We start from the raw sequence: 21789 nt of genomic DNA on the forward strand, positions 1-21789 counted from the left end.
CACATTCAGGAACATGTGAAGAGGCACAGATGCTTCAGTGGGTGAAGAAAAAAGAGGAAACATGCTGCTGAACTGCAGACAGATGTTTGGGGAGACGTGATCTGTGATGATATAAGACTCCAGCTCGTCTACAAGTGGGGAAACAACACAGATGGAGAATATTTAATGGATCTGAGTGGAAACTCAATATAAAAAATGGCAATGCTGCAGGAAAAACATAATCTGGAGACAGGAAGGAAACGGTCGTGATGTGGCTGAAAACATGGCTGACTTCTGAAGAGTTAATGGACAATGAAAGTATTGATGTCGGCAAAAGTAAGATTCATTCATCATATTGAATAAACTGGAAAAAAAAGATGATCTTAATAAATAGAGCTCGGCCGATTTATGACATATTTGTGTCAGTGTGCATGTTTGCTGGAATCTCCTAAGAAGAAAGCTTTTATTTTACAAAACAAACAACAGAGAGAAGATGTTAATTTATGTCCACATATTAAATATCAATATTCATGATACAGTTCTACATATTTAAAGGTTTAGATAGATAGATATATAGATAGATATATAGATAGATAGATAGATAGATAGATAGATAGATAGATAGATAGATAGATAGATAGATAGATAGATAGATAGATAGATAGATAGATAGATAGATAGATAGATAGATAGATAGATAGATAGATAGATAGATAGATAGATAGATAGATAGATAGATAGATAGATAGATAGATAGATAGATAGATAGATAGATAGATAGATAGATAGATTAGTTTATTCATCCCCAAAGGGAAATTAAGTCGATACAATACAATAGAATAAAATAAAAAATATGGTTTAACTGTAAAATGTCAATTCGACATTTAAGGACATTTTAGGAATCATAATCTCTGTCAAGGAGGTTGTTTGTTTTTTTGATTGTTAGCAGGATTACATCATCACCACTCGATAGACGACCATCAGACCTAATGGGAGGATGTGGTTTGGATCAAAGGAAGAACCCATTTCATTTAGCTATGAATCTACATCAAGGGAAGATTTCTATCACTACCTGCTCTCCCCAAAATCCAAACTGGTTGGGCTCTAATAATTCTAAACAATAACTGACGATGACAGATGATATTTGAACGGGTGAAACAAGAACAACTTCATGTTGCTGGGGAGAAATGTGCACAGGAGGAAAAACCCTCTGCTCAGGATGAGAATGACTGAGAAACAACAGTCATGATTCAGAAATGACCGGGTCCTGCAGCGGAGAGAGAGGAGGAAACAAAGTGCCCCCCCGACCAACAGATGGGAACGCCGTGGCCATAATAGTGCAGCGTGTAATGCAGTGTCATTAGCTCCTCTGTGGATCTACAGTCACACATTGTTCCTTGAGCTTGTTTTCCATTTCTCAGAATAACGTTCCACTGATTTTTTTACTGAACAGAATCAGACGCTCGTCCTCTTTGTGAGATTCGAGGACTTTTTCGTGCGGCGAGTTCAGAGGAGTCACAACAAACAGAATCCAAGCTCCAGCACCCGTCCACGAGCTGGAGCTGCAACAACACCCGAGCATCGGTCCGGACTGCAGAGTGCCTCGGCTGCTTCTCTCTGCTCGGCCGGCCTCAGTGAGCAGGAGGAACTGCTGGTCAGCAGATGTCAACATTCATCTCATTCAGCCGCTGTAGCATGGCACTGTGCAGCAGCGTCCTGGCAGAGGTAGCACAGGGTTCTGCTGAGGGCACGGAGGGCGCTGCTGAGATGATGGAGGACAAACAAGCGCACTTACTCATGGAAGAGAATAAAACCAGCGCCGGGGTAATGTGATATCATTACTGTGAGTTCACCTGCAGCACGCAGAGCATACAGAGACTCAGAGTTCAGAAACAAGGCTCCATGAAGAGAAGGGAAGATAATGAAGCACTTATTTTAGAATGATATTTCCAATGTATTGTAGATTACATGATAGGGACGGGAATCGGCAGGGACCTCCCGATACGATACTATCACGATACTTAGGTGGCGATACGATATGTATTGCGATTCTGTAAGTATTGAGATTCGATATTACGATTTCCTGGGATTTCTTTTGGTTCTTTTTTTTTTTAAGTACTGGACCATGAAAAAATGTTGAATCATACCTTCAAATACAACACAGTCAAATTCACTGAGAGCTTTACAAGTTTTATTTCAAATATTAACACTAACTTAATGACTGCCGGGCAGCCAATAGAGAAAAGAAATAAAAATGTGCACTATTATTGTATAGCCCCTGTCAACTGCACACAAACTGACAGATTAAGAAATGTATGCCACTTAGGCTTCTTTTAAACAATAAATAAAAGGTAAATTAAATAGAATGAATAAAAGTTTACTAAAATATAAACTTTGAAATAAACAAAAAGTAGGCTATTGTTGTTTGCATGTAGCCGATACAAAGCTAGTGCTTGGGTATGTTTAGATTTTGTGCAAAAACAAGAGCTGGTCAACATGCTCTGGGGTGATGTTGCTCCCCCCATATACCCCCCCCCCCTGTATAAACCATAAATATGTTTTTTATTTTTTTATTTTTTTTAAATCTATTTGGGAGGTAACATATCGATTTAAAATCGTCCTTCACAAGGATCGCGATTTGTAACTGAATCGATTTTTTCCCCCATCCCTATTACATGATGAAAACTACTGCAGCCGAACTGTAACCAACTCTCTCACACACAGACACACACACACACACACACAGACACACACACACACACACACAAGCTTCGGAGGCTTCGACAGACACGCTCCATCACTTTCAATGTGGTGATGTCATCATGCACGACCAAACTGCATTGTGGTCCTTGTGGCTGCAGGAGAAGAACCATCCAATCCAATTGTGTCTGAACGCAGGCTAATCAAATCACAGGAATTCAAAAACAGGTCCTGTCTGACAAATGAGCCGTGAGAGAGGAGGAAGCTGGGGAACCTGTGTTTATCGGATTAGCTTATTTCCTGTTTGCCTCCCGTTAGCATGGAATCTCGGGATGATAAAGAGCAGCCGTACACGTAGAAGACGCCGATAAAGCCGTGAACTTGGAAAAACAAGTTCACGACATCAGAGCCGACACTGATCTTTATGCGATGTTTACAAAAACACTACAGCAGAACTTGTGCGTCACTTCCTGCTGTTCCGCTCAGGCTCCGCCCCTCGCCTGAATGTCGTGGACACTTTCCCGCTGCTTCCTTCATATGTGAAAAGACAATCCCAGAGAATGTCCAGATGCAACTGGGTCATTCTTGTTCAAGAGTTCATTTCACTAGGAAATCTAGTTTCAATCAGTTATTTGATGCTAAAAAACTCAGGTTGAAGTGTATTCATGCAAGTGTAATACTGCATTACATTGCATATTGCAATATGACATTGTTAACTGTTTTGCATTGAGCATTTCACTTTTTACTTCACTTTTTATATTTTTTATATATTTTTATTCAGAAATTTTTATCTCAAAATAAATGTTACTTTGTATAAATATTGGTAAAAAGTGAGTAAATAAGAAGTGAACAGTGAGTAAATATATACGGGTTTCCCATTTTTTTATTGCTCTCCTATGCATGTTGTATTTATTGCGTTTTTATGTTTCTATGTTCATTGTTTGCACCAATAACCAGAGCAAATTCCTTGTATGTGTGAACGTACTTGGCAATAAAGTACTTCTGATTCTGATTCTGATTCGTAACCTGGATATTTCTGCTTCACTCCTGGGAGAAAGTTGAGATGCATCATCTCTATTTACAGTCTGTAGTAAGTAACTCCACAGGTTCTAACTTCCTCCTGCTGGAATTCCAGTTGCTAAATTCCAAAGACAGATGCAAACACATGAATATTATGGGCTATAACAACAACACCCATCAGAGATAAGGACCCACAGAGTCCACAGCCACAGCTCAGGTCCCCAACAAGAATATTAAAGTGGTTTGTTGACACAGGGTTTTTTTTTTGCTCTCCCATTAGAAATCCTGATTATCGCTGTTCAACAAAACTGCATCACATCATTAACGGGCACAGCGGGCAGCAACAGATTTCTGGCGGCGTCCTGGTCAGAGATCAGGGAGGAGCTTGTTCTCGTGATGCTGGGGGGGGAGAGGGGGGAGTGAGTGATTGAGTCTGCTTCTGCTGACAGGCTGATTACTCCCGGAGAAGTGGACAGGGGAGCAGTAATGCACCAGTATACCAGAGAAGGGGAGAGACAGGGATGGAGAGAGAGGGAGGGAAAGGTGCGCCAGACCTTCCCTCACCCACACACACCCCCTCCACCTCCTCCGCCTCCTCCTGCATCAGGGAGGAGGGCTATCCCAGCGTTCCCATCCTCCCAGCATCGTGATCTCCTCTCTGCAGTGCCTCCTCCTCCTGCAGGCCGAGTCCACACGGCTCCATTCCACCTCGTTAAGTCCACGCTGACGTGTTTAAATAAATATATTGATTTTACAGCCAATTAGCAAAATAATTGGGGTCCAAAATACTGATTTATAACCATTATTTCATCCTCTAGGGATGCAAAAAGACAGAGTTGATGTGTTCAGGCTCATATTACAGTGAGAATACAAGATTAAGGCTTTGCTTCATCCTCAGGAATCTAAACCGAAGTTGACTGAGACAAATCAGGTTTCTAAATATCTAATAAACATCTGTATTGGAGGATTACTGCAGTTGTGTTACTGTAACACATCATCCTATACATTGTGTGTGAGGAAACAACGACAGCGAGAATCATATTTGGGTTTAAAAACAGCCGGTGTGAAAAGTTCTCTGATCTTAAATCCCAGGGAATCCCCTCGTAAACACTCCGAGTCTCCGGACTCCCACTTGCAGAAAACACAACGCCTGGCAAGTCGCGTGAATCACAAAGGGCGTCCTGCTTCCCCACAAGACTATTAATGTGCCTTTATTACCCCCCCACCCCCACCCCATCCCACCCCCCCATCCCCCTGGTGCATGCGCTGCAGAACAATACACTTGTGAAATTATTAATTTATTGCTCCTCATGCAGTGGCAAGCAGACTCTCCAGACTCAGACACAAAGATGATGAGCTGCTGGAGGAGGAAGGAGGAAGGAGAAGAAGAAGAGGAGGAAGAAGAAGAAGGAGTAGAAGAAGAAGGAGAAGAAGAAGAAGAAGAAGAAGAAGAAGAAGAAGTCTCTGCAGCTGGAGACAAACTTAGGAAACATCCAGGCTTCCCTGCAGAAGACATAACACTGATATCAAGGATAAATCACAAATAAATATGATAAATCATAACCTGTCACATGGAGGGGATCACTACAGGTGCATACAGGGCTTTTATTTTGATATTATAAAAAAAATAAGACTATTTCTATATTTTCCACAATAAAAGCTCGATCTCTGCACCGAGTGAACGTGTGGTTGTGAAGCAGCAGCTCTGATATCAACACATATTCCGCTATTTCAGCTCGTTTCTCACCGGTGCAATACGGTTTCTGGATAAATACCCCCCCCCTCATCCCCATCCCCATCCCTATCCCAATCACCTACCCCCCACCCCCACCCTCTCCCTCTCCTCCCAGGACAGAGGCCACATCTGAATCTACGGTCAGTCGGGGACAGGCTCTCATGTGTATTGTTGGATTTAAGCAGCAGCTTCCTGCAGCCCCCCCCCCCCTTCCATCTCCACCTCCATCTCCATCCTCCTCTCCATCCTCTCCTCCTCCTCCTCTCCTCCTCCTGCGCCGGTTACCTGGACGGAGGCCTCTCTCTCCCGTGGCAACGCGGCTCCCTCTCGGGTCCTCCTCTCCGCGGGGGGTCCAGCCGGTCCGGCTCTGGCTCTCCTGGGGGGGGCTGCTGGGATTCCTCTCCCTCTCTCTCTCTCTCTCTCTCTTTCTTTCTCTCTCTCTCTCTCTCTCTCTCTCCCTGGTCCGCTGGAGGAGCTCCTCTCTCTCCCCCTCTCTCTCCTCCTCTCCTCCTCCTCCCCGCAGCGGAGGAGTCAAGCTGCCGAGCACAGCACCGGGGGGAGGGAGGGAGGAGCGGGAGAAGAGCACAGCGGATTTCAAATTAAAATCATCACTCGAGTCAATTATTTATTTAAAATAAAGAAAAAACATTTTGAATGTGCTTCATTTCATCCATGGTAGATTAAAATCATTTGACACTGAGCATTTTAAAACAAAGAGATTAAATAACATTAATATTGGACTTTAATGTTAATGAAAACTGATATTTATTCATATTTAGGAATGTTAAGTGACCAGAATTCTCTATTACTGTTTCCTTTGTTCTGGCTATCATTTAACAAACTGTAATGATAAATCCCTTTTAATGCAGATATAATCTAAAAAAGTGATAATTCTCAGGCAGGTTCTGTAGACACAGTTAAAGCGGGTTTGTTAACCGGAGACGTGGAAGATAATAGTGTCGTGGGAAAGTCTAAATCATGTTGAATCTAAAACACAAGTACATTGTGTCTTTAAACTCAGGTTTTCATGGGTTATGGCGGATTATTAAACACAAATAAGCCGAAGCTAATTGGCTTACCTTAATTGATGCTCAGTATACATCTGTTCAGCTCACACGGTTACTTCCACTCATGTTTCTCTGATATAAGTTTCATGTTCTTTATTTCAAAGATTAAAAACATCCACAGAACAAGGTCCCAACTTTCCCTGAGTAAAAACAGTCCTGATTTAACCATTGTTGATGGAAGAAGATGCCCAACTGTTTTATTTTGAAGGTACAAATCGGAAGTGCTCTGCTCTCTGTTCAAGTGGTGGTGGTGAGGGGGTGCTACAGACTGAGCATGCGCAGAGCTGCTGTAATAAACAACAGGATGAAACGTGCAGCAATTAACACAAATATCCATCTAATTAAAAGTGTTAAATCCCATGAGAAGAATAAAACACTATGTTTATGTTTGAGAGATAAGATTATACAGATATCAGCAGAAATAACTGTGTCAGGAAGCTTCCTCTGAACAATAAGGAAGTTCTACAGTCAAATACTTTATATTCCAGTCGACATTAGAGGAAAACTTGAAGAATCCAGGTACTGACAGTAAACCCTGATGAAGGAATGAGCAGATACTTGTATTATTGATATTATTTTTGTGAAACCAGTAGCGTAAAGACTATCTTGTGATTTCTGGTACAAACCTAAATTCTAAACATATTGTTTACAGAATAAAATAACAATAAATTAAATAACAATAACTTCCCTGCGTCTTCTTAACACCTTACAATATATCCCAAATGAACCTAAACCAATCAATAAAATCAGATTAGAACACAATCACACATCAATACAACATATGTGACACAAGAAAAAGGTTAAATAGTCAAACACAAATTTGAAATCAGTTTTATTATTGTTTATGTGGAGGTTGTTCACCTGCTGCTTGGTTCCTGCAGAGGTTTGAAGTGTTGGTTTGGCGCCATCTCCTGGTCAACCTCCACTGGTTTAATACTGTGCTTATATTTGTTTATGTACATTTGTTGTGTGTGTTTCTTTGCTGCTAGTTATGTTTGTGTCTAATGATGAGAGAAAATCTTTTATATTATCTTTACATTATCCTGATCATTACAACTAGAGGTTACCTTTGCTCTACAAACAGATAAATGATAATATACCAAAATACTGTAGATTTATATACACATCAAAAAGGTCCTTATATCCGCTAACAGTTACATTATAGTGGATTGTGATCATTTTATTTGTGTATAAAAAGGCTAAATCAAAAGAGGGAAGGGGTTAAAGTTAAGTCTTAACATAAAACAATTAATCAGTGGAAGACATTCCCTTTAAAACATTTCCCCAAACTATAAATAAAACCTATAGTATGACTTGTTTTGCTGATCTACGATGAATGAGAAGCCAGCGTGTTGTTTTATAATAAGGTGCTGTTTATTTAACCATTTCATTATTTACATCTCATGGTACACTCTCCTATAAAGTTTGAACTGTAGTATTTACCACGTGTAATACTGACCTCAGCCTCTTCTCCCAGGCTTCCTGCAGAAACATGAGCTGAGCTCCCGTTCCAACTCCCAACACCACCTCTGCCTCTGGGCTCGATTGATAGAGGGAAACAGATTCTGGATTTACAGCAATATGCTCATTTCCTTTCCACCTTGTCCTTATTCATGTAAACCCAGGGACAGAGGCTGGACGTGGTTGAGAGTCGGAGTCTACGTCGCTGTCGGGCTCAGTCCTGCAAACTGTGAAGTGCTTATCTGGCTATTTGTACACACAGACTGTCTGGATTAAGTGCTTGATCGGTTGACCTCTGACCCTAGGGAGTCCCGGGCCTCGGCGCCCTGGACTGACGAGCGTCCTGCTGGGTTCTCTCTCTCCGTTAAGTCGGTGCAGGTTTGACGTGGATTAAAACTGGACTGCAGATATTTTGAGCTCCAAAGTTCCTTCCCTGTCGGCGTGCCTCTAGAGTTGCACGAGCACGGAGCAGGAGATTTGTAGCAGCCGCCCAGACGACACAACCATGGCATCAGAAACTCACCATTTACATTGAGTGGCCTCATCTGGACAGAAAAGGTAAACTCCCTCCGTCTAAAAACAGGTAGAACCACTTGGTGCAGACTCCCAAATGCAACAATTGCATTCTTTTTGTTTTTCTTTGTACAACTTTAAGGCAGGAAGTTCCACTTTTTTTTGTTTTTAAATAGGTCTCAGTGTTAGATTCATGGCTCCCTGCACAAGTTTTTCTGAATTTATTGGATTTTTTATTCTAAATAGAGGACGGGAAACCTGGAAGTACTCTAGTGTCCATCAGGCGTGCTCCACGGGAACCGCAGTCAACACGAGTCATCCCCACGTGTCCTGCTAGGCCATGTAGATGAAGGTGTTTATATCGGTCTCATCCCTCTTTATGTACTTGTGATCGATCAGCCACTCGATCTGCTCCTTGATCATCTTCTTCTGTGGTAAAAACATGTTCTTCAGGATCTCCACCAGCTCCGTCTGCAGCTGGGCGTTGTTGATGCGCTTCCTCATCTTCATGATCTGGATGATCGCCTCCTGGACGGGAGGCAGCGTTAAAGACAAGTGTGGAGAGAAAGGGAAAACAGATGGATTACAGTGTAACGCTAAAGTCCACGATGGGAAATGTAAGAGGATAATGTTTATTCACAGTGGGGGGGGGGGTTTCACATAGCAGCAGCGTCTCCCCCTTCACGCTGCGAGCTTGTCTCCGTACCTGTGTTCTTAGTATCCTGAGCTGGACGATGCCTTCGTTCTCCTCCTCCCTCATTCGCTCCGTGGTGAGCTGCAGCCGACCAATCAGGTTGATCTTCCCCCTTTTCTGAACCTTGGAGTTTTTTCTGAAAGATTAAATGGAAAAACAAAACCACTGACTTCCTGCATCAATGCACACCTCCAGCGTGTTTGACTGGAACTTGATTTTGACTTGTGTTACATCCACATTTAGACTTTACTCGGGCCAAATGTTCGTTCTGTCTGACCGGAGCCAAACGGAGTAGAGTCCAACCCGGATCAGAGCATGACAGGTGTTTAACAGGTTTCTGTGTCGAGAGTAGTCCCACAAACCACAGACTACATCCCTTCTCTCATCTCTTTTCACATGCTGGACACATATCTGAAATGAGGCACAGCTACTGTTCCTAACGTAGAGTTCCTTACATGAGAGAAAACTCCTGGTTGACGTAGAATAGCGTTCCTTCTGTAAAGTCTTTGGGCGACGACACCACCGGCTCGTAGGACAGCACCTGGCGCTTCAGTTTGGGAAACGCCACCAGAGACTGGATGGAGGATTCAGAAGAACAAGACGAGTTCAGATAGGGAAGAACGTAGAAATGTCACATGATGGAGCCAAACTACCAGTTTTATATTTAAATGTCTTTCTTTACCCAGAGAGTGCGTCGCAGCTCTGCGTCCGGCAGCTCGGTGGCTAACTTTAGGTTTTCAAAGCTGATCCTCTCCCGGGGCCTCTGGTTCCAGGCGAACAGCACGGCCAGCTGGAAGGTGGTCACCTCCAGATCGTACTGACCCACCTCGTTCTTGAATGTTATCTAGAGAAATGAGGGAGCATTACATTTAGACCCTTTCACAGAGAGAGCCAAACGGATCAAGACGAAATCAATGAGTGGAGCTTCGAATAGGAACTTGTACTCACGATGCCGTTGGACATGAGGTGATGCCAGTGCAGCTTCCTCCCACTGTGGTTCTTCTTATAGAAATCTTCTACCTCTGGTATCAAATCCTCCAGCTCCGTGGGAAGAGACACAAAAACCTTCTCGCTGCTCCTCGACCAGGCGCCGGCGTTTAGGATCTTTATGTTGACGGAGTCCGCTGCAAGGGAACGAGCATGGACGTCTTCTTTACTTTAAAACACGGTTTCAAACCTTAAAGTGTCTGATGCTGTCGATGTATAAAACAGATGCACCGCTCACCTGGTAAAGCCAGTTTGTTGTGTTTATGCATTTCCTTGAACGATTGGTTGAGGTCTTCTGAAACTTTGATGTCTTGAAACATTCTGGCGAGCTTGTTGACGTAGTCAGCAGGCATTCCTACTTCCTGTTTCGGATCGATAAACAATCAACGGTTTTAAGAGGCGATGATTTCATTGGTATTTTATGGCTTCAATCAAACAACTCTTCAGATTAGTAGAAAATAAAGTGAACAGTGAACGTCTCCAGCCGTGTCTCTCACCCTGAGCCACTCCACCATGTTCTCCTCTATCTCGCTGTCTGCTGAGATGTCCAGGATGAGGCGTCGGGTCAGGTGGGCTTTGTGGTAGCGCATGAACACATCTTTGTTCTGGACGTACTTCAACACAAGCAGCTTTAAGAGAACACACAGATGGATGTAAAATATACATATATATGTTGTTTAAAAAACAATACAACAGAACACACGGTGAGTGCTGAGACGCACCACTTCCTTGAGCTTGGCTTCTATCTCTTCAGACGTGAGCTTCTTGCTCAGCGGGGTTTTCCTCAGCAGCATGTCACAGTAGTTGGCCAGCAGCTCTGGACATTTGGACTCTGGTTGAGTTTTCAGACCTACCCTGTACAAACGGGCAGAATAATAAATAATAACAAAGAGCGCAGTCGGGCATCAGAAGCTGGATCTCACGCAGGGATCTCGTCTCTTACCCTTTCTGTTTCAAAGGAAGTTCTAACTTGAATATAGTGGCGTCGTTCACGACTGCTTTGTACGCCTGTGGAGAAGTTTGGAAAATAGTTAAGGATCTGACAAGCGCCCCCTACAACCACAGCGCACTGGTAGTAACAGTGGAGCTCACTTTGTCTCTGGCTGTGAGGAAGCGTGGGTCGTCCTGAAAAGCTTCTTTCACCAGTCGACTGAAGCGATTAAACAAGGTGAGGAGCTGCTCCACGTATTTCTCCGAGTCCTGCAACAAAGAACAGAGGATGAATCCAAGAGTTTAAATTCATATTCACCATTAGAAGAACAAGTTTAATTACACCTGTATATCGATTTTTGTGAAGACCGGTCCATGTGAACACGTTCCAGGGGTTCTCGGGGGGGCACCGTTGAGCCATTTTGCGATGCCCATTGAAAATTCCTTCAGAATACGTACATTTTCACCACTTTCTAACTTTCTGCAAATTTTGGTAAGAATTTGAGCATGCTAAAGCCCTCAAAAAGCCAATTCATTTGCCTGAATAATAATAATAATCCTTACAATTTCAATAGGGTCTCACCTGACCTTTGATGTCAGTGCTCGGGCCCTAATTAATAGTGCTGCCTGGAGCTAAGATGAATGGGTATTGTCAAAGCTGAGAAGGAGGGAACTCAGCGCTTCTATAACTATGATATTAACTTGTTATTCTGTGTAACACTCACGGAGGTGATTGTCTCTGCTGAAGCCACCATATCCGCCAGGCCAGCGTTCAGGATGTGATCCTCCAGGTCCTTCAGCATGGGTTCGATCCCGCTCGGCACTTTGTCCATCAGAGAGAACATCAGATGTAACTCTGTGGAGCAGGAAATGTCTTTACTTTGAGTCGGTGTAGCTGCTTAAAGTACAATTACACACAAACACCAGAGACACAAAAGCCTGAATGACACTGGTCAGACATGGTGAGTTTAAATATCCCACTAGGTGAATGTTTATCGTCTTGTTTTATATTCTATAGCTTGAATAAAAAAAACATAGATGCTAGATAATAAAAATAACCATTAGCCTGAGTCCTAGACTGGAAATTCAATACTAATGTTTACAGGCTTGTCTCGGTGAAGCACTAAAAGTATAAACAATGTTAAATACAAAGCTTTTGTTTCGCCGCTGCGTCATAAAACTAGCAGAGGACAGGCTACATTCAATTACTATTGCTGCTCTTAGTCCACTGGTTGAATCAAACTGCACAACAACAGACACAAACACACATGCACATACAAATAACAATGTGTGTTTAATGCAGCACAAACACAGAGCACATTATGTCTCTCGTGAAAATCTATATTCAAAATGTTATCTTAAGAGCAATTTGTATTGTGTTTTATCTTTGAATCAAGAAAAGTGTTGGGAACAAACATAATGTATGAGCTCATCTGTCAGATTAAGTGGATTTTAAGAGCCTGTTATGTGTTTCTTAACTTAACTTAACGGCCATTTGTGGACAGAACATTAAAACATGGATGTATAAATGAATGTTACTGAATTGATGTGTTGATAAACGGGTCGAATCAGAGGCAGAATCATAACTACTAACTTTAAATTGTTTTTTAAAAACCCCAACACTCTCCTATCCCCTTCACTTCATGATGTGTATCTTACCTCCATTCCCCACTTCCAGCTTTTGTCTGATGTCTGAGGACTTCATCATGGCTAGACCCGACACATGGACCATTACACAGTAAGAAGACTGATGGAAACACACATACACGTTCTACAAGATGCTGGACAAGAGGGTTGGGTCAGGTGTGTTCCCTGGTGCAAACCTGAGCTGGCCGTGCCTTTGGTGGGAGCCGTCCTGCCGTACTCACTCTCTGTCTCATTGCGTTTGATCATGCCTGGGCACTCGGCTAAGATGGTCTCCTTGAACGACGTGACTAGAGCGTTGACGCAACATTCCATGAGCTGGGAAGATGAGCAGAGGAGGAACAACTCAGGAGAAATGCACACGTTACAGTTTTGTTTTTTTTAAAGGCTCAAATGGACGATGTGTAGAACTCACTGCTTGTACAGAGTTACAGTCCCGTCTCGTCTCTAAGTATCGCAGTGCACGCTTCTCCTCTTCCCTCAGCTTTGAATCAGCCTGGAGAAAACACACAGCAAAGCACACACAACACAATTATTACAATATTTACACACATCTATTTCACATAAAATCTCATCTCTATGGCCTTGATATTCTGTATTTCTTTGGATAGAGACTTAAAAGCTTAGTTTTCTCAAACCAACTTCATATACACACGGTGTTAAAGTTTGACCTGAATATTTCTGGTCCCTGCTGTGTTTTAAAAAGACTCAAGTTTCAGCCTGATGTTGTGAAATTTAACTGTGAGACAAAAGTGAATCAGCGAAAATAATATCCAGAGCAGAAACTGTTGCCACACAAGTAATATCATATGTTTTATATTATTTACTGACCAGAAGCAGATCATTTTTACATTCTCATCTTTATGAGCTTGATTTTCCCCATTTTTGGATCAAGACCGAATAGAAATTATGTTTATCATCAGTCTCAGATACATATTTAATCAACAGGCATTAAATACATCTGTCTATGTTGCTATCAGTCATAGTAAGAAGATAAGTGAGATCATTTCTTTCCAGGGCCTCCAAATTAAATAAATCTATGACTCATATTTCACTCACATATTTCATGTAGTTTTGTACGCCATTTTGCTGGAGGTAAGCGGGGGCCTGTGTTCTGTAGAAACGCTCGGTGGAATCCATGTACGCCTTCTCAAAGTTGTCTCTGTAGATCTGCAGCTTGTCGTCGGGGTTGGAGCAAAGATTCACTGCAGAGAGAAGAACACACACAGGAGAGTTGAAGAGTCTGGATCAGGAAAAAGTAAGAGAACTACGCAGGGATGTAAAATTCAACTTACAATATTTAAAAAGATCCCAGAAAATAGAAAAATGACATTGCACAACCTAATATCAGAGTGAGGTGTAACAGCTTGAAGGAACCCTGTGGAGTTTTTTGACCACTAGTTGATTTATGGAGAAGGGTTTTTTACTTATTTGTATTGTTTGTATCATGCATGTGCAACAGGACGTCCATGCACGTGTGAGCAATGGCACTTTTAAATGCTACAAGCTCGAAAACATATCTTGTGAAATAATGTTTCACAAGATAAACACAAGGATTTGCTGTGATTATAATCTACATGACGAGTTATTAGGCAAAAGAACAATTCAGTTGTCTTTAATGCTGTAGACACCAAATGAAGACATGTAGATTAATCTAATAAAGTTAATTCTAAAAATTATCTCAAATTATTGCACACAAAAAGGTTCTTTATATCTCCGTCTTTTTAGTGAATGAAAAGAGGGAGTTGACTTTACAGCGACACAGTGAGATCTCTACTGAATGTGATTACCTAAGCTCTCATGGATCAACATGGCCTTTCTGGGTTAGGATATGTAAACAATCAGGTAACCCGGGTTACTGTTTCTCACCGTAGGACTCCCGCACTCCGATGACCAGCTGGGAGTCGAAGGCCTCTCCCAGCCTCTCAGCGTGGACCAGTTTCATAGCACTGTCTTGTAGCCTGTTTTTAATATTGGAGAAAATGGACTCGTTCCACGTGTCCAGCATCAGCTGCACAAAGAAGACAGGCATGAAGTTTTATTTACATGAGATGCTTCCTTTAAAAAACTCCTTGTTTACTCTCTCCTGCAGCTTCTGACCTTTCGGACGATGCTGTCCTCCACGTTAGACTTCTTGTTGCTCCCTTGCTTCCCCATCAGAGTGATCTCCAGCTGGCAGAAAGGTTTGGGCAAGATGTCGCACTGCGTGAAGAACTTCCTCCATTCCACGATGTAGGCCTTCAGTAACGCTGTGTCGTCCTGATGACTCAACACCCGCTGGGAAAGATGAAGAAACAAAGGGACAGGGCTGATTAACTCCTGCAGAATGTAACAGACTCGCAGATATTAAGCAAGAGGAACCGTACTTTAGCTGTGAAAAGTAAAAAGCACTGGAGTGGAGATGTCTAAGTGCTAATTAAAGCACTAAGGATGCAAATGAAGTGGACACATGGGGAAATAAAGGAACACCAGGAATACAGTTGAGTCAGGAAACAGAATCGTTTCACAGATGATGGGACAAAACTCTCAGTTTAGTCCTGGTCTCACCGCTTGTGCTTGTTTGATGAAATCTAGGATGTCCTCTTTGAGGGCCTGGTGGATCTTAGCTGGACCTTTGTCGTCCCACAGACACACAGCATGGACGTCTCTGCAGGGAAACCGAGAGGAGGCACTATGTTACCTGTCCTGGTTCTTACTGGTTAACAGGTGAAAACCGCTGCATCACAGTGAACTTACGAGAACAAGTCGAACCACTGCTGCTTGGTGACGGACTCCTGTCGTAGGAGCTTCAGGACGATGGGACGCATCTGGTCCCATTTGTCCTCGAACTGAAGGGAGCCTTTGTTCTGGAAACAAAAGTGAAATAAGACTTGCATCAGATGTGCAAAAGCAGATGAGTGAAATGAAATGAAATGAACCGAAATGAATTGATTTGGAAAAAATGTACGTTTGTTCATAAAGTAAGAAAATAATGATAAAAAACAAGATATTTAATGAAAACGTAGAATATTAAATGTTAAAATACATTTATTTCGAAGATAAAGCAAATAAACTATTACACTCTTATTAATACGGTTGATTTCTGACCCATGCTGTGCATTAGATTGTTTAGCTTGTGTGTCAAAGGGTTAAAGAGGTTATATTGAATGTTATGTGTTTGTAAACAAAACAACTCAAATTAATACCATTCATAAATAAAATTCAAACCTCTAAAGTTTAACATCTGAGTGAAGTCAGTGAAAAAAGTGAACTCTATTATTCAAACTGTTCGTGAACACCGGCAACACAATAAAAGAGTTAATTACAATTAAAAATCCTACTGTGTGAACCTCTCTTTAACTTGCTTAACAACAATGAAATAACATGACAAACATCTAAAAAGCAGCATTTTGTATTGAGAAAAATAAAGTAAATATCTTAGATGTACTAAACCCTGTGTACAGAATCAATCAGATCAATGATTAATGTGTTCATTACTCTTCTGACTGTGGTTCAGGGTTTGATTAATAAGCCCATTACTGTTATTGTGAAAAAAATCAAAGTTTTGCACAACTCAAGGTGAGAAAAACAACTGGGCCTTCTGTTGTATTTATGAAATAACTCGATTATCATAAAAGAAGGAAAACAAGTAAAACTTTCCACCTGACAAGCTGGAATCATTGAAATCACTGCAATACATTCTCTGTCAATAAGTACAGTACACTTATGGTGGTAAAACATTATTACAGACTTCTATCCCTTCTGATGAAGCTGTTAAAGGAGATAAATTGGTGAGTAAATCCAGAAAAAAAACAGAATCAGTGAGTTGAGAAATGCGCAGAAACAAATGAAATGCAGATGTTTTCATACAGGCGCGGGGCGGGGGGGCTGTGGAGGATTTTGTGAGTATTATATGACTCATGCACTTCAGCTTTCACAGTCACCAGAATCCACTGAACACCTACGGTAGGTTTCAGAGCCGCGTGTCTAACATGTCTATAACTAATCTGGCACCGATCGGAATAAATCACAAACAAGCTGCTATTTCTGTACAATTAAAAAAGGTGCAATGTTCCTTCTACTGCCAACAAGTACGTGATTTAAAGCCCATGACTCCATCACCATCCCACACCCACACACACACACACACACACACACACACACACACACACACACACACACACACACACACACACACACACACACACACACACACACACACACACACACACACACACACACACACACACACACACACACACACACACACACATTCAGGCGAGTAAATAATATCTGCTGCTCTGTTCCTTGGACATTGGTACCCTATCTGAGCAGGTTGTTGTCCTTTCTGAATTAAAACCCAGTATTAAGCCGTCTGCCGAGGACTGAAAAAGACCTGGGTTGTTAATGAAGGTTGATTACTGTGATTGTGTTAGTTCACTCTCATGTGCATCAGAGATCACGAGCACAGCTGAAGGAGAAAGTAAAGCCGAGGTCAACCTGCCTAAGACGCTAAAAACTTGGGACCTACGGATGTTTTGATGGTCCACAGGCAACTGGACTTTCTACTGGATGGATTACTGGTTAATAATCAGTTAACAAACATTGTTATTGTTTGAACCCTGGGGCCCCCTCTCAGCTCAGGGCCCCAGGGAACTGGCTGCCTTTCCTACCCTGTTGCAACGCCCCTGGGTGGAGACAACATGTGTGCCCCCGTGCAGACTTTAGCTTTGTGCGTTTGTGTGCGTTTGTGTGCGTTTGTGTGTGTGCGTGTGTGTGTGTGTGTGTGTGTGTGTGTTCATCATACACAGATGTAAATGGCCCTTGCAGGAGGCCAGCAGTGTGATTCTCTAAGAGCTGCAGTGATTGACTACTGGCTGGAGTGCCCCCTCCTCCTCTGCCACCTCCTCCTGTGCCACCTCCTTCTCTGTCACCATCTGCTGTATCACCTCCTCCTATATCACCTCCTCATGTGCCTGTGCCACCTCCTCCTGTGCCACCTCCTCCTCTGTCACCTCCTCCTCTGTCACCTTCTGCTGTATCACCTCCTCCTATATCACCTCCTCATGTGCCAGTGCCACCTCCTCCTGTGCCACCTCCTCCTGTGCCCCCTCCTCCCCTGCCACCTCCTCCTCTGTCACCTTCTCCAGTCCCCCTCCTCCTGTATCACCTCCTCCTGTGCCACCTCCTCCTGTGCCACCTCCTCCTGAGCCCCCTCCTCCTGAGCCCCCTCCTCCTGGGTGACCTCCTCCTGTACCACCTCCTCCTGGGTGACCTCCTCCTCTGCCACCTCCTCCTGTGCCACCTCCTCCTCTGCCACCTCCTCCTGTGTCACCTCCTCCTGTGTCATCTCCTCCTGTATCACCTCCTACTATGCCACCTCCTCCTGTTCCCCCTCCTCCTGCCCCCCCTCCTCCTGTATCACCTCCTCCTCCTCCTGTATCACCTCCTCCTGTGCCACCTCCTCCTCCTGCCTGGAGCAGCCCTACGTGCCCCTGGTACTCCTTGTTGTTAGCCAGGCAGCAGCAGAGGATTAAATACACACACAGTAGCTTGTAGCAGCTTTAGCTCGACTCACAAGAAGAAGCTGCACAGCTACAGACACACACTGACAGATGAGGTGAGGTCTGTTGCTAACGTGCACACACACCTACCCACACCTACACACACCCACACACACACACACTACAGTTGCGAGTGAGCTTCAGGTGGTGCTAACAACACGCGTCACCAGCCCCTTCACGTTGAGCTGCTGCTGGTGTTCAGCTGGAAACCAGTGAGGTGCACGTAGCTCCCAGTTAGCCGGAGGTGAGTTCCCAGCAGCCTGCAGGAGGGGACGGGGACCGCGGGGACACGTCCGGGTCCCCGGGGACAGACCCCGAGCCTCCGGGCTGGAGACCGGACCCACGACCCGCGGGTGACACCTGCTCCAGCCCGAGGGAAACCAGAGGATATGGAAACGAAGAGGCTCCTACCTTCAGCAAATTAGACGTCGCCATGTTCCCCTCAACTTATCCTCTCGTCAAATATCGCGAGAACTGCGCAGCGGGCACAGAAGAAGCTTATCACAATTTAAGAATAAGAGATTTCACTTTTTATTAGTTTATCAATTTAATGTGAATGAATAAAAGAGACATTTAACACATCTGATCTTGTTTGTTAATATTTATTGTCCCAATAAAGTTCCAGTCCTTTTTCTTTTCTGGGCTTGATATTTTAATTGTCTTAATATTGACAGAAATAACAATATTTGTTATTGTGAATGTGTAGAAAAGACACAAATATCAGACATTCTCATTAAAACACGATATTCTCTAAGTCTAACAATATTTTAAAATTGAGAAAATAAAGATAAATGCACAGAACATATATGGCACGAAATGAAAACATCAAAAATAAACCCAAAAAAAACGATAAAACAACACTTAAAAAAAGAAAATTGACATTGTTTATTAACATATTTGTAAGTTGACATTTTTAATCAATAATAAATAATGCTTTCCATATTCTAATTGCAATTTTGACAATAATATTTAATCAAATAATACAATATTTGTGTTGGTACGACTGAAAAGATCTATATAATATGAAAATATGTGTGTGTGTGTGTGTGTGTGTGTGTGTGTGTGTGTGTGTGTGTGTGTGTGTGTGTGTGTGTGTGTGTGTGTGTGTGTGTGTGTGTGTGTGTGTGTGTCTGTGTGTACCCCTCAACTTATCCTCTCGTGAAACCTCGCGAGAGCTGCGCAGCGGGCACAGATGAAGCTTATCACACTTTAGAAATAAGATATTTCACTTTTTATTAGTTTATTAATTTAATGTGAATGAATAAAAGAGACGTTTAGACACATCTGATCTTTGTTAATATCTACTATTATTATTATATATACTGTTGCTGCCATTATTACTATATACTGCTATTATATTGGTATAATTACTATCATATATAAATATATATTATGTTATATTATATACTATATATACTGTACTATTTTTATATACTGTTTAACAATAACATTACCATCATATCATCAGTACTATTACCATCATCTTGCCACTGCACCTTATCTACCTATTTATCTTGTGTTTCTGTTTTTATTCTTTCTACCTCAATATTTTTTATTCTATTCTATTGTATTGTATTTTATTGTATTCAAATATACCGGCTGCTATGACGACTTAATTTCCCTTCGGGGATGAATAAAGTAATCTATCTATCTATCCATCCATCCATCTATCTATCTATCTATCTATCTATCTATCTATCTATCTATCTATCTATCTATCTATCTATCTATCTATCTATCTATCTATCTATCTATCTATCTATCTATCTATCTATCTATCTATCTATCTATCTATCTATCTATCTATCTATCTATCTATCTATCTATCTATCTATCTATCTATCTATCTATCTATCTATCTATCTATCTATCTATCTATCTATCTATCTATCTATCTATCTATCTATCTATCTATCTATCTATCTATCTATCTATCTATCTATCTATCTATCTATCTATCTATCTATCTATCTATCTATCTATCTATCTATCTATCTATCTATCTATCTATCTATCTATCTATCTATCTATATCTGATCTCAGTAAAGTTTAAGTCCTTTTTCTTTTCTGGGCTTGATATTTTAATTGTTTTAATATTGACAGAAATAAGAATATTTGTGATTATATGTGTAGAAAATACACAAATATCAGATGTTCTAAGTAAAACACGATATATAATCTAACAATATTTTACAATAAAAAAGATAATTGAACAGAACATATATGTCACGAAATGAAAACATCAAAAATCAACCCCACAAAACGATAAAACAACCATTTATACAAAAAAAAAATTATTTTACATTGTTTATTAACATATTTGTTAGTTGATATTTGTATTCAATAATAAATAATGCTTTTCATATTCTAATTGTAATTTTGACAATAATATTTAATCAAATAATACAATATTTGTGTTGGTACGACTGAAAAGATCTATATAATGTGACAAATATTTTACAATAGATAATAAATATGTTCTAAAAACAAAATGAACAGGGATCATTAATAACTATTTTTAAAAAAATGAAAAAACAGCCAATGAAAAATATGAAAGTGTGCATATTTTTGTATCTATGTATCATCTTCCATTCATGTCCATTCATGTCCATTATTGTGTTCACATCTCACACTGCACAACCAGTTATAGTCAGATTAAATTCAATTTAAAAGTCCAGTTCGATTTAATATGTTTGCTTGTTTACTTTTTTATGAAGCATATCATAAGTGTGGGGCTTTTTTTAATTGTTATATACTGTAGATGTAACTTCAGGAAGCTTAAAGTGAGTATTTCGCACTGTGTTTTTGTTTCCTCACTTCTACTTCTACTAATATTCCACTGAAATCTTTGAAATCCTACTTATGCAGCTTGAAGTCCTACTGCAACATCACAGGTCTGGGCAGAAGTACAAGTGGTGGTAACATCTACTGTGTCTTTTTTTTATCTATATATACTCTTAAGCTCAGGTCTTATGACCTTTAGTCCACTTTCAGCAGAGTCTGGTAAAACTGGGAGAACAAGAGTAAAAGGCAAACTGTGCCTAGCTGTGTCTAACACACTGGGAGCCACCTGGAGATTAGAAAATAATATTTCTAAAGTTTCAAGGACGGTTTTTGTTTCTGCTCATAATGTTTGTTCATTCTTTCTCAGCCTGACAGGCTCGGTCAGATGTTTTCTCACACAGGCGACGGGAGTAAGGATAACACCAGCAGGTTTGGTGAACAGCACTTTGTAAACAAGGAAATACATTATTATGGCTTAGATTTCTAGAAAAGTCTCATATTTCTACTGATATGTTGGATTTAGTTTCCCATGTTTTTTGATATTAAGAGTTAGTAATCAAATGTGACAACTGTTTTCCACAAGAGGGATTTTCTTTTTTATATATTATTTATAAATCCTTATCTTTAAAGTTTTTTTAATGCTGATATATCATCACTATAATGACTAATACTTACATGAATGTAATTGAAAATAAGTTTAAAGTAACATTAAATGGAAATAGTGAAGTAAAA

The 21789-nt window shown here is 41.3% G+C and overlaps 1 protein-coding gene across 2 annotated transcripts; it reads right to left on the reverse strand.

Moving 5' to 3' along the window:
• Positions 1-7853: 7853 nt before the first annotated feature.
• cul5b (cullin 5b) lies at positions 7854-18729 on the reverse strand. 2 transcript variants are annotated; one of them, XM_061086193.1, is made up of 19 exons: positions 18685-18729; positions 15467-15576; positions 15278-15377; positions 14831-15007; positions 14600-14741; positions 13790-13935; positions 13146-13226; positions 12910-13048; positions 11812-11942; positions 11249-11356; positions 11100-11164; positions 10879-11011; positions 10654-10785; positions 10395-10518; positions 10118-10293; positions 9852-10013; positions 9625-9743; positions 9182-9305; positions 7854-9003 (listed from the first exon to the last, which is right to left on the reverse strand). In XM_061086193.1, exons 1-19 carry the CDS (start codon positions 18706-18708, stop codon positions 8809-8811), a joined length of 2388 nt encoding a protein of 795 aa, XP_060942176.1. In that variant the 5' UTR covers positions 18709-18729; the 3' UTR covers positions 7854-8808. The 2 variants fall into 2 exon arrangements, with proteins under 2 accessions (XP_060942176.1, XP_060942174.1); XM_061086191.1 differs by having other exon boundaries at positions 10118-10317.
• Positions 18730-21789: the final 3060 nt, after the last annotated feature.

Source organism: Limanda limanda, chromosome 14 (assembly GCF_963576545.1).
Source record: "Limanda limanda chromosome 14, fLimLim1.1, whole genome shotgun sequence".
In the NCBI taxonomy this organism is placed as follows: domain Eukaryota; kingdom Metazoa; phylum Chordata; class Actinopteri; order Pleuronectiformes; family Pleuronectidae; genus Limanda; species Limanda limanda.